Source organism: Macaca nemestrina, chromosome 5 (genome assembly GCF_043159975.1).
Source record: "Macaca nemestrina isolate mMacNem1 chromosome 5, mMacNem.hap1, whole genome shotgun sequence".
In the NCBI taxonomy this organism is placed as follows: Eukaryota; Metazoa; Chordata; class Mammalia; order Primates; family Cercopithecidae; genus Macaca; species Macaca nemestrina.
In genome coordinates, this window is record NC_092129.1 from 3,493,238 (window position 1) to 3,507,250 (window position 14,013).

At 50.8% G+C, this 14,013-nt stretch overlaps 1 protein-coding gene across 8 annotated transcripts in view; it reads left to right on the forward strand.

Moving 5' to 3' along the window:
- Positions 1–468: 468 nt before the first annotated feature.
- Positions 469–14,013, forward strand: part of LOC105487587 (FERM domain containing 1) — a 30,835-nt gene continuing 17,290 nt past the window's right edge. For 6 of the 8 annotated variants that reach the window (XM_011751075.3, XM_071096165.1, XM_071096166.1 and 3 more), the window contains exons 1-3: positions 767–861; positions 1,095–3,362; positions 3,690–3,780. In XM_011751075.3, the coding sequence (XP_011749377.2) occupies positions 3,111–3,362; positions 3,690–3,780 (343 nt within the window). In that variant the 5' untranslated portion in view covers positions 767–861; positions 1,095–3,110. Of the gene's footprint in view, positions 596–633; positions 862–1,094; positions 3,363–3,689; positions 3,781–14,013 lie in introns of those variants that run through there. The other 2 variants (XM_071096163.1, XM_071096167.1) reach the window with 2 other exon arrangements.

A 14,013-nucleotide genomic window follows, 5' to 3' on the forward strand; every position in this document is an offset into this window, starting at 1 on the left:
GATTTGCTGGCCCTAGGCAAGGAACGAAGTGTCCTCAGTTTCCAGTCCCTAAAGGGAGCTAGGGTCCCTCCTGGCAGAACCTGTCCAGGAATGGCCGCTGTGTTGCTTCCTAAGCTCAGTAGCAGATGCCACAGGAGGTGTGTGGGGCAGGGTGCCCACCCAGGCTGCCTTCCTCCCGCCCTCCTCCTCCTCCCCTGCTGCTGCTCCATCATCCCCAGCAGCCCTGGCTCTGGCATCTGTGCCCGTGGGGTTTGCCTGACCCCCTCCACATTATAGAAGAAGGAGCAGGCACTCCGAGGAGCTAGGGGTTGTCAGCTGGGGGAGTTGGATCCTGTCTCCCCCAACCTCGGTCTCACGCGGTCCACACTGTGAGGCTGGGTGCTGAGCTGCCCTGCACGGGAGCGCTGCATGGCCGGTGCCCTGAGGTTGTTTATTTGCATTCCAGGCGCCCTCCACACACCCAGCTATTTGCAGCTCTGACCTTTGCCCTGGCTTAGCCACGCTGGATTCCCAGCCCAGGCTTCCCTCTCAGTTCCCTTCCCAGTGAGAAGCTCGGCAAGGGCGGGTCCCGGAACGCACAGCTGTGATCTGGGAGGTGCTGAGCACCCACCCGTGACCCATGGCCGGGGAGGGCCCAGTAACGTCAGCATGGCGGTGCCCCCGAGAGGGAGGGGCGTAGACCCCACCCAGACAAACCCTGACACGTTCCTTCCTTCAGGGGCGCGATGGATGGAGCCCAGTCCTGAGAGGCCTGCAGGCAACCGGCAGGAGCCCACCCTGGGAATGGACGTGATGGCCTCGGAACACAGGGACGTCCTCGTGCTGCTGCCCAGCCAGGAGCAGCTGCGGCTGACCGTGGGGGTGAGCAGGGCTCTGGGTGGCTGTGGGGGTGAACAGAGCCATGGGGTTGAGCAGGGCCCTGGGTGGCCATGGGGGTGGGCAGGGCCGTGGGAGTGAGCAGGGTTGTGGGGGTGAGCAGAGCCATGGGGGTGAGCAGAGCCATGGGGGTGAGCAGGGGTATGGGGCGAGCAGAGCCTTAGGACACAGCCTGTGTACTGAGAAATCCCTGGACCGCCTCACTCTGCTCACGCCAGGTGCCTGTGAGGTGTCGGACGGTCGGCCCTTTCACTGGGCCCGTGAAGGAAACATCACTGATAGACGTTGCTGTGAGAAATAGTTTACGGTTCAGCACATCCTTCCTGGGAGCGCTGAGGGAAGAGCACCAGGAAGCCGGTTTCCAAGGGGTAGCTCTTGTCTTGTGTTCAGACGTCACTGTGTCTCTGCTTCTCTGTTTCCTTTTCCCCCATTTTGTCTACCTGTTTCAGTTGAGTTTGTGGGGACAGGAGTTAAGAGAGTACTTTCATTTTAATGATTAATGTGGATAATGAAAATGTGTAATTAAAATGAGAGTGGTTTGTTAAAGAACAATGACTTTCTGCGTAGCTAATTTATCAATGATACCTGGAATGAAGTATGACTTGCTAGTAATATCTTGGTTCAAGTGCCCTGGGAATCTCTTGTCTGCCTGGAGATAGAGTTCTGTGTTTAAGTAAACGTCCATATGTATGTTTGTGGCAAAATCTCCCCCAAGACTCTGTGTCCCCACCCGGCAATGGGAAGCTGGAGTTGAGGTAATGGGGGGTGTCCCGTAGTTTCCTGGGGTCCCCAGCGGTGCCTCAGGCTTGGGGGAGGGGTCATAAGAGGACCTGTTGCAGGGAAGATGCTGTGGCTTTGGCCCCCTGCCCCATAAGAGCTGGAACTTTTATGTTTCTTGCACTGAACTTCACAGTAAGATTTCAACTGAGGGATCATGCAGCCAGAACACAGTGGACCCCCTGGGTGAGTCATGCTCGTCTGTTTTTGACTGAGCCCCCTGAGGTGCCTCTGCAACTCCTGTGGCCCCTGCTGGGCCCAGCAAGTTGGCAACCACAGAGCCCACTTCCTATCAGGGTGTGTGCACCTATGTGTCTGCAGTTGGACAGGAACCCTCTGTTGGGGTGTGTGTGCATCTGTGTCTGCAGTAAGAGAGGAACCCTCTGTTGGGGTGTGCATGCATCCATGTCTACAGCTGGACAGGAACCCTCTATCAGGGTGTGTACTCGTGTGTATCTGTAGTTAGACAGGGAACCCTCTATTGGAGTGTGTGCACACCTGTGTCTGCAGTTAGACAGGAACCCTGTATTCAACCAAATATGTGTCAAGCCCAGTTATTAGAAAGGGATGGGCTGGGAAGACCATCACTGAAGATCTGTGTTACTGCCACTGTGGGACCTGCCCTTCACCACGTTAAGCAGACAATAATCGTATTAGTCTGTTCTCATGCTGCTAATAAAGACATACCCAAGACTTGGTAATTTATAAAGGAAAGAGGTTTAATTGACTCGCACTTCCACATGGCTGGGGAGGCCTCAGGAAACTTACAGTCATGGCAGAAGGCACCTCTTCACAGGGTAGCAGGAGAGAGAATGAGTGCCCAGCAAAGGGGAAATCACCTTATAAAACCATCAGATCTCATGAGAACTCACTCGCTATCAGAACTGGATGGGGGAAACCGCCCCCATGGTTCAATAACCTCCCACCAGGTCACTCCCACAGCACGAGGAGATTATGGGAACTACAATTCAAGATGAGATTTGGGTGGGGACACAGCCAAACCATATCAATAAGGAAGCCGGTCTTACAGTAACTCAGGATTAACTCAGGATGAGTAAGCTGGATACCGAATTTGACTTGAGACGGTACAAATGAAGAACCGCAAAATGGCCTCCTGCAGATCCAGCTGCCCCAGCTGTGCCCTGCTGTGAGATTTCCTCCTGGAGCCCCAAGTGAGGGTCCTCGGGAGAGTCTGAGAGCAAAGCACACAGCTACTGGCTGGCACCATCGGTCACAGGTTTGGCGCGCTGCAATTCCACTGGAGAACGCCGCTTCTCCTGCCCGGTGGCCACAGATGGGCCCCAGAGCTGCAACAGACAGGAGTCAGGGAGAGCTCTGCAGGGGACACCCGCCAGTCCCAGCCATGCCGGGGCCGAACAGGTGTGAAATGGCCTCATGTGCGGGACACCGGAAATGTGGACACAGGATGCCGGAAATGTGGACACGGGACACCGGAAATGTGGACACGGGATGCCGGAAATGTGGACACGGGACGCCGGAAATGTGGACACAGGACACCGGAAACAGGGACATGCACCAGACGCTGGGTGTTTAGAGGCTGCTGTCAGAGGCTCAGCTGTAGGAACACTGTTGGGATCACTCGCATCAACTGGGCGATGGATGATGAGAGACACCTACGCTCACGCTCATGGCAGACCAAGCATTCATTTGTGCTGTGCGAGGACAGAGCCCAGAGGGCAGCCCTGGAGGTGACGCTGCATCATGTGTCCCTGACTGAGCTCGGGAAATCCTCACACCAGGGACAGACAGTGATGGAGGGGGCAGCCCTGATCCACCGTCCAGAGCACCCCACCCCCTCCACCCTCACTCCCCTGCACTCACAGGTGCTCTGATGGGCATGTGACTGGTGTTTAGCCTTCAGCTTTGGGAGAGAGTGAGGGACCCAGACCTGTTAGCTGCAGGGAGTGCCTGACTGGGTGGTCCCCCTGGTGCCCTACTGGGCCTCGTTTGCTCAGGTGGCCTCCCTGGGGACAGGTGCCAGCCCCTCCCTGAGCCCCTCCCCACCTCTTTTGCAGGTGAAGGCCACTGGCCGGGAGCTTTTCCAGCAAGTGTGCAACGCGGTGAGCATCAGAGACACCCAGTTCTTTGGCCTCTGTGTGATCAGAAGTAAGCATCGCTCAGGCCTCACTTGCAGAAATGCCCAGGGGCCGCGTCTGCCGGAGGTCAAGGGGGCGGGCGCACCACACACATCCATAATGTACACAAATATTTACAGATCACTCTCACATGTACACATGCACACACCACACACATGCACACAGTTACACACCACTCACACTTGTACACATGCATACACCACATAGGCACAATTACACACCACTCACACATGTACACATGCACACACCACACATATGCACAGAATTGCACACCACTCACATGTACACATGCACACACCACACACATGCACACAATTACACACCACTCACACATTTACACATGCACACACCACACATGCACACACACACCACTCACACATGTGAATATGCATGTACCACACATGCACACACACACCACTCACACATGTACACACACTGCACCACACACATGCACACAGTTACACACCACTCACACTTGTACACATACACCACACAATACACACAATAACACACTACTCACACATGTACACACGCACACACCACACACATGCACACAATTACACACCACTCACATGTACACACGCACACACCACACACATGCACACAATTACACACCACTCACATGTACACACGCACACACCACACACATGCACACAATTACACACCACTCACATGTACACATGCACACACCACACACATGCACACAATTACACACCACTCACATGTACACATGCACACACCACAGACATGCACACAATTACACACCACTCACATGTACACATGCACACACCACACACATGCACACAATTACACACCACTCACATGTACACATGCACACACCACACACATGCACAGTTACACACCACTCACACGTACACATGCACACACCACACAATACACACAATAACACACTACTCACACATGTACACATGCACACACCACACACATGCACACAATTACACACCACTCACATGTACACATGCACACACCACACATGCACAGTTACACACCACTCACATGTACACATGCACACACCACACATGCTCAGTGCCGACTGTGCTGTTCTGAGGGGCTGTTGGCTCCGGGGGCTTCCAGGAAGCCTCTGTGCAGTAGCGGGCTCCTGGATTTATGTGAATTCTTACCTGGAGTTCTAGTACATGCAGACGGCAGGTGGGGGGCGGGGTCAGCCCCCTGGGCTCCACAGACCCTTCAGCCAGATTGTGTCGCATGGAAGAGCTGTAAGAACCCGAAGTGCTTCATGTGCACTTTTTGCTGCCCCAGGAAGTGAGTGGCAGCACCGGTATCCAGTGCTGCAAAGGACTGGGGGCTTCTCATCTATAGTGGGGGCTTGAGGTTGGCAGCACAGACAAGCCCTGGCCCTCTCTCCCCAGCCAAGCCAAGGGAGGCTACTCAGGGCACGGACAGATGGAGATGAAGCTCAGTGCTGACCAGCGGTGGCTGAGTATCCCCCTGCCTTGCTGCCTGAGGAGGAGCAAGACCTCTGCCTGAACTGACCTCTCCCAGGCTCCCCCAGAACAAGCCGGCCTCTGTCTAGGGGAGTGAGTGAGCCAGGGTGTCCCTGCACAGGACACCGGGACCCACGCATCATCCTCCCAGGGTCTGCAGCGCCTTGTCAGGGGCTGTGAAGGGAGCGTGAGATTTTAGGATCCTTCTGGATGAAGCCGTCTTGCTGCGACCGTCCCACGTGGTGCCCTGGGGTTCCATCCCCAGTTTCTCTTCCGACCATTGTGAATGTGGACAGGGGTCAGCGCTTCCCTCAGTGCAGGTGGCCCCGGCCCCTTCTGTGCCTCAAAGTAGAAGCGAGAGTGCCCCTGTCTCAGTCTCCTCCTTCTCTAATCTCCGCCTGGAGCAGAACCCTAACTCCATCTCAGGGCTGCTCTGGAAGCTGTGGGACCCCTGGGTGGAGTGGAAGGAGGACCCTGTGGGGCAGAGGGGTGTTGACTTTGGGGAGTCCAGTTTTGCTGTTTGGTTTTGTGGTTGGTGTCATCAATCTGTGATTTTAGAAATGAAAAGAAAATTAGTCTGGAGGGAATGAGGGAAGAAAGTCAAAGCATCCCAACCCTGTTCTTGGCATCGTTTATTTCTTAAAGGCTTAAAGTATCTTTAATAACCAAGAAACAAATCGAGGGCAGGGCAGGGGTTGGGGGAATTCGGGAGCTGCCTGGAAAACCCAGGCCAGGACCCATTGCTTTGGTTGTGGATCATGTCCGTCACCGCCAGACCAGACGTTCACTGTCGCGTTGGAGCCGCTGTGTTTGTGGGGCAAGCTCTGGCCGGTGCTCCACTCTGCTTTGTCTATGCCCAAGTTCTCGGCACTGAGGCTTCACTCCTCTCCCAAGGCAGAGAAAAGCCCCAGGGCATCCCCCTCCCCTATGCGAGGCCCTGCACAGGGCAGGTGGCTGTGGTTGAGAGGGCCTCTGGGAGACGCGGTTCCAAAGGCCACGGGTGTGAGGGCACGGGACTTCAGCCCTATCCGGAGTTCAGGCCCGGCCTCTGATGTCCCTGAAACCTAGAGATAGCAGGTGGTGTTGGGGGGTTCTGAGGGTGGAGTGTGGGGGTCCTCCAGAGGTCCAGTGGCAGCTCCTTGGGGAAGGACCTCCCCTCCCAGCAGGGGGTGCAGGGCAGGGCATCTCTCCTGATAACCAAGAATCCATCGCCCAGGCGGGGCAGGTTCCCGGTGGCCAAGGATTCTCCCAGTGTAGATGCTGATGATCCTCGGTGTTGGGGAATTGCAGACAGGTCACGAAGCCGGCAGCCCTGGCTTGGACGCCTTTGTCTGGCTTCTAACCCTGTTTCCGTTTCAACTGAGGCACAGTGTCTGTGTAGTCAGCTGCCCAGATGCTAAGGGGAGAGCTCATGGGCATTTGCATTTACCGTGTGTCTGAGCACAAGGGCCAGCAGTGGGGAGGCCTGGGAGGCAGGAGGCAGGGGTCCTTGAGTTCTGAGGGTCAGTGCAGGATGAGGGCCTGCAGCACTGGGACAGCCTCGAGCAACAGGAGGGGCTGGGAGGGTGACCTGGAACAGCTCCCACCAGCAGCCAGGCGGGCGCACACAAAGGGAGATTGCTGGCTGATCAGCCAGTGTTTGCTTTGGAGGCGCCTTTACCCTGCGGAGGGAGTTCCCAGGTGGAAGGACTTTCCAACTCCTGCTGACCAACTCTTTCTCGCATCCCTCTTGACGCTGTCCCCTTTCTCCCTGTCCCCTTGACCCTGGACGTTTGAGACAGCCTGTGGCCGAGCTCACTGGCCTTGGGGACAAGAAAGGAATCTGTGTCACCTTTCCTCCCGGTGATCCAGGAATCCGCCTCTGAGGAGGAGGACAGACTCAGAACTGGCCCCTCAACCTCCCTGGGGCTGTGGCTTGGCGCCTCCACCCAGCAGAGCCCCGTGGCCCCAGGGCCTTCTTGACCCCAGGACACCCTTCTTGGTTCTGGTCAGAGTCCTTGCTTTGGAGATTTGGACTTTTTTAATGGGAAGTACTTGGATTTCTTACTTTAATTATCTCTTAAGTTGTAAATTGTGTACATTTTTGAGACATTTTATAAATTGTGTACATTTTTGAAGCCTATAGCAAAAAACAAGAGATGCAATTTGGGGCTTGGATATAGAGACAAGGCAAAATAAGACAGAGACAGAGAGGGTTAGAGAGAGGGTGGGCTCCACCTGGCCTGGCCTTGGCCCTCACTGCCTGGAGCTTGCTCCTGTGGCAGTGAGCGAGGGTGCCGGTGTCCAGCACCTTGGCCAGCCCTACAGGAGTCTCCTGCTGTCACGCCAGTGTCAAGGGTGGCAGAGCACAGTGGGGGAAGCTCAGGCCTTTTGTTCAATCAACAAGCACTTGTGGAGCTCCACGGTGTGTCCCGATCTGCCTGCCAGGAGCTGGGAGGACAACTCTCACCGGGAAGAGAGTGAGGAGGCTCTGAAGGGTGCATGTGGTCCCCACCCTGCTGGGTTCAGGGGAGCCTATAGCCAAGGCCAGAATCTCCCCTTCCAGCAGCAAGATGTATCCTTCTGATCCCATTTCTCTCTACAGATAGTGTGTGTGTGTATAGATACATAGAGGGAAAAAGAGAGAAGCTGATTTATTGTAAAGAACTGGCTCATGTGATTGTTGGAGGCTGGCAAGTCTGAAATCTGCAGGGCAGACTGGAGACCCAGGGAGAGCTGCTGTTGAAATCTGCAGAGCCAGCCAGCAGGCTGGAGACCCAGAGAGACCCACTGTTGAAATCTGCAGGGTAGGCTGGAGACCCAGGGAGAGCTGCTGCTGAAAATTGCAGGACAGGCTGGAGACCCAGGGAGAGCTGCTCTTGCCATCTCGAGTCCGAGGGTCATCAGGAGGCAGAGTTCCTTCCTCCATAGGGGACCTCAGTCTTTCCCTCTTAGTCCTTCAACCAACTAGACGAGGCCCACCACAGTATGAAAGTCATCTGCTTTACTCAAAGTCTACTGATGTAAATGTCTCCCTCCCTCCCTCCCTCCTCCCTCCCTCCCTTCCCTCCTTCCTTCCTTCCTTCCTTCCTTCCTTCCTTCCTTCCTTCCTTCCTTCCTTCCTTCCTTCCTTCCTTCCTTCCTTCCTTCCTTCCTCTCACTCCATCACCCAGGCTGGAATGCAGTGCTGTGATCATGGCTCACTGCAGCCTCGACCTCACGGGCTCAGGTAGATCCTCTGGCCTCAGCCTCCTGAGTGGCTGGGACTGCAGATGCATATATTGTAGCAGGACGAGCCGCAGACAAAACTCCTCAGACACCAGATTAAAGAAGGAAGAGCTTTTCTATTCATCTTGGAGCGTCGGCAGACTCGCATCTTAAGAGCTCTCCGAAAAAGAAATTCTTGACCTTTTTAAAGGCTTACAACTTTAAGGGGTCTCCGTGAAAGGGTCGTGATAAATCGAGCAAGCGTGGGAAACGTGACTGGGGGCTACATGCCTTAGCTAACAGAACAAAAAGTTTTACAATGGTTTTTTCATACAGCGTCTGGGATTTACAGATAACACAAGTAGTTTAGGTCAGGGGTTGATGTTATTATTATTACTTTTTTTAACTCCTAGGGCCGGGTGGTGGTGCCAAGGTTGTCTGGCTGTTTATCTTACTTTGGTTTCTTTCTAACTTTTTGCTTTCTCTCTCCTCCTGTCTTGTGAACTAGGCAAGGTGAGGGGAGTAGTAGTGGTCTCCTTCCTTATCCCCTGCTTTGAGAATTTTCACTAACTAATGGGAGTTCTCACTTTTATTTTTACTTTTTGAGTCTTTTTGCGAGACAGAGTGATAGTGTTTTATGTAATACAGTTTTGTTGAAGTTTTCTGACCAACGATGGTAGCTACAAAACCTTTTATCATTTGAAAGAGTAAGTGTAACACACAGGGGAGCAGCAAGCAAGTTTCCAATACCAGTAATACACTTACCGTGAGGGTTTTACATTTTCTTATAGCTGAAAACTATTTTCTAAATGAAGACCTAGGATCAAACCTGAGTTAAACCTGTACAGGCCCATGTACCAACTTGTCTTAAGCAGGCACATGTCCTAAGCAGGTTGGTTTTTTTTACTGGGTCTTAAAAGGTTTTTCTTAGCGAGTAATACAGTATTTTTTAATAACAGAAGTTTTTAAGAGCCAGACGCTTGAACTTGGGGCGTCTGTTTGGGGAAAGGGTTAAAGTTATCTTGAGGCATTAACTCTTTTGCTTCTCAAGTCCATTGGTCTCTTATGTTAGCCTTTTTATAAACATAACATGAAGAAACATTGGCCGGGCGCGGTGGCTCAAGCCTGTAATCTCAGCACTTTGGGAGGCCGAGACGGGCGGATCACGAGGTCAAGAGATCGAGACCATCCTGGCTAACATGGTGAAACCCCGTCTGTACTAAAAAACACAAAAAACTAGCCAGGCGAGGTGGCGGGTGCCTGTAGTTCCAGCTACTCGGGAGGCTGAGGCAGGAGAATGGCGTAAACCCAGGAGGCGGAGCTTGCAGTGAGCTGAGATCCGGCCACTGCACTCCAGCCTGGGCGACAGAGCGAGACTCCGTCTCAAAAAAAAAAAAAGAAAAACATAACATGACAAAACATCTAGGCTACTAGCAATGTTTTCAGCCAACTGAGCAAATAGGTTTTTTCTTTTTTTGCTAAAGGAGGAGGTTCTGGTAACTTCTGGTTTATATGTTTAAAAAATGACTGAAAGACTTGGAATTGTCGCTGGGCTGGATGGGTCTGGGTTTCCTAAGTAGCATGTGTACAGTGGGGATACCTTATATAGGTGTTTCTTCTAGCATGGTTATAAGGGTAGCAACAACAAAACAATGTACAGAGTATTCATATCCAGCAAGGACAAAAGAGGTCCTTACTTGGGAAAAAGGTTGAATACAGTGACAGATCAATAGGAAAACAGTTAGTATTACAGGAAAACTATTAATCTTAAGATTTTTAACTACATTTACTTGCTTGATGAGTCCTCAAGCTTCGGCCGTGCGTAGACTAGTCAGCTGCCGGTGTGTGACTAGAGCAGGGCCTGTTGTCTCCTCAAGCTTCAGTCATGCGTAGACCGGTCAGCCTCCGGCGTGACCAGAGCAGGGCTGTCGTCCTCAGCAGCAGCTTGGTGTCGTCTCAGGATCAGCCGGGTTGGGTGATCTGTGTCCTGCTGGCTGGTTTACTTGTCCTCATCTGCCAGTGTTAGCTGACTGTGGTGGATCCAAGACACAACACCTGCAACTTTAACAGCAGTGGGAGTGGACAAGGTTACAGTATAGGGCCTATCCTATATGGGTCCTATTAAAATTAGATTTTACTTTAAACAGAGTCACTAGATTTAAAGGGGTGTCAAGCTTATAGGCATTTCCATTTATGTAATCATGAACACTTTATATGGCTATTTTTAAAGCCTGCATTTGCTTCTTTAAGGTTTATTCCTTTAGTTTCTGGAGGTCACCTTTAATTTGACCTGTGATTTGCGGGTGGCCGACCGAACAAAATCTTATAGGGCAAATACCTAGTTTGTTTGGTGGGGTGCCCCCGACTCGGAGGAGGACCATAGGCAAAAACGTGATTTTATCTTAAATGAATTTTCTGGCAGTATTTTTTTTTAGTAGCTGCTCGAGTGTCCAGTTCATGCGTTTTACCTTTTCTTGAACTTTGTGGCCAATAGGCTGTGTGTAACTTTTATTTTATTTTTAACAGTCTTGTTAAATTTTGCATTATTTTAGCGACAAATGCTGGCCTTTAAAGTTAGAGGTAGTCTAAACCTGGAGATAATGTCTTTTAACAGAACTTTAGTCACTTCTTATACTTTTTCTGTCCTGGTGGGGAAAACTTGAACTTGAAAAGGTGCAAACAAGCACTAGCCTGTACCGATAGCTTCCAGCATGGGGCAGTTCTGTAAAATCTGTAAGCAAGTTTTCACAAGGTATGGCTCTTTTTCCTGTTTAAGTTTTTTAGAGGAGGGGTTCTTCTCCCCCCACCACCCCCCTTTGTAACTCTATTTAGTGGCTTAGCCTTCAGCAAGAAATTGGAATCCAGATACGGCAGAATCTTGCTGCTTTTAACTTCTAATGTGACCATGGGCTCCCGGGAGCCTAATGGGATGGTGCCTAGTCTGCCCTGGTCTTTACTTTACATTTGTTAGCTCCTGTCAGCCTGAACGGATCAGTATTTGGTTCCTCCAAGGTGCAGCGGCCATTTGTCTTGTGGCCTTGGCCAATTCCTTTATTGCCTTTTGAACATTTACCCTTCTAGTGTCTTTTCTTTTTGCATTTCGCACATTAATCTCTCTCTAGCCTTGTCTGGCTCTTGAATCTTTGCCTAACTTGACTTTTTTCACGTTTATATCCACGTCCACGTCTTCTCACATTGCTAATTTTTTTTTATAAGAGCTGTTGCTAACAGTTTGGCTTTTTTTCTTAAGTCTTTAATTTACTTTTTTTTTTTTTCCTGAGTTTTCTTGCTCTCACGGCCAGTCAGTGGGGCCAGGCAACGGCACGGGCCCTGCCCCTGCGCACTGCTCTCTGTCTCTCCTGTTTTCTTCTGATTCTCTTTTTCACCTTTACTCTTAGTCTTTTTTTTTTTCTTTTGCTCTTTTCCAGTTTTGTCCCTTGGTCACAGTTAACATACACCTTGGTGGCCACTTTTATAGACTAGGTAGTATTCATGCCCGCAGCTTCTGCTTGATGTTACCCTGGGTTTGCTTTACAAATGAAGTATTCACTATATACTGATTTCCAGCAGCCTCAGGGTTCAATGGGGTGTAGAGCCAGAATGCTTTATAGAGTCCCTTATAAAACTGACTTAGGTTCTTGTCAGCTCCTTGAAGCATTCCTGAAATCTTTTTTATATTCCTTGCTTTTTTCTACGAAGTTTTAGCCTCTGCAGAAGTGCTTCTTAGTACCTCTGCAAACGCTGAAGCTGAGTTGCATTCTCTGGGTCTTTTTTCCCCTTTTTCCTAGAGTTTAACAGGCTCTTTTCTTTGTATAATTTTCCATGCACTTGGAGGGTTAAACAGGCATACCGAGAGTCAGTGTAGATGTTTACAGTCTTACCTTTACTGAGCTCTAAGGCCCAAATTAAAGCAATGAGCTCAGCTTAACGACAGTGTCCAGGGTTACCACCGCACACTCCGCACATCTCTCTCCTTTTGGGTTGATGAAGTTGTTCCCGTCCACGAATAGCTCCTAGTCTACTGATGCCCAAGGCTGGTCCCGGAGGTCAGGTCTGCTAGAGTAAACTTGAGTCCAACACCTCTACACAGTCATGCTCGACAGGGCTCTAGCTGCCGGGAGCAAGGCGGCGGGTTCAGGGTGTTTCCAGTTTAGTAGATCAATGGTTGAAAAGTGCTGATAGATGAAAGTCTGTTGCCCCCTGCCCCCCCCCAGATGTGGGCCTGGTCATTATAATAGACAGGTCCTTGCATCTCCCTGAGAGGCATTTACATAGCTCGAGCAAGCCCAGATCTGAGACGGCCACTTGACTATCTTGACTTCCTTCCTTGGCCTCTGGAGGCCCCATCCTCCCCTCCAAGGTGAGACCTGGGGCGTGTTAGCTCCTGAATCTCGTTTCTGAGGGGGCTGTTGGCCTCGGTAAAGTGGGGTAGTAGGCTGGGACATATGGAGAAAGAATTTCTATTATCTCTGGTAGCTCCTGCAAAAGTGGCTTCTCTTGCTGTTTCTGGGACTCCCTTTTTAACTTTGTGTCTGCTGGCGAAACCGCTCTTACTTTTACTTTTGGCTTTTTTGCAATAAGCTGTTAAACAGGGCTAAATTTATGCTGGTTTTGTCTATATTATATTTAACCATGAGTCAATATAAAGGAATTTGATCTAGGTACACCAGCTATCCTCCCACCCCTGTCACCACCTTAAATACATGGCCAATTGTTCTCTAACTATAGTTCCTTCAATGGGCCATCCAACACCAACAGAGGGCAGTTCTAATTCACACAGAGTTCTTAACCTCTAGGGGGTTAACTTAACTCTATAATCTCCTGCAAAACCTTTCTAAAGGTTCTGTAACATGCATTTAATAGAGTAAGTTTTGATGATTTGATGACTTTCTTTTTTTCTTTTTGAATTTTTTTTTTTTTAACACAGTTCCTAACGGAGTGGGCTTACTTTGTGTCTGACCTATTTTTTTCTCGAGACAAAACAACATTTACACTATAAGAGGGAAAGGGTAAAAGGTCACTCACTCATCTAATTCACACTAAATAAAAATCAAAACTAAAACCAAAGTGTTGTTAAAGGTACACCTGTTCGTCAAGCAATTTAAGCCAAGTTAAAATCAGAACCAAAACCAAAGTGCCAATAAAGGCACGCCTGTTTATCAAGCAACTCAAGTCAAGTCAAAATCAGAACTAAAACCAAAGCATCAAGCAATTCAAGTCAAGTCAAAAACAAAAACCAAAGTGCCGGTACAAGCATGCTGTGGGTGATCAGGCCATGCTTCCACTCAAATGGAGTGGGCAAGTTCCAAAGACCAGTCTTACCAAGTTTCAGATGTCCGGATTTCAAGTGCCAGTTCCTTCCCGGTGTTCAGCCACTGCGTTGATCCTCCACGGGGGCCTGCTCTGCACTGCTTTGACGAGGCGTTCCACCGGGGCAAATGCCTACCCGGGAGCGCTGTCAGGATCCACATCGCTCAAGCTGGCCAGAGTCCCCCGCAGGGATGCTCTACAGGGCAGGCATAAGCTGCCTAAGGGACTGCCTTGACCATCCGTTAATCGGTCAGGGAACCAAGAAATGTAGCAGGATGAGC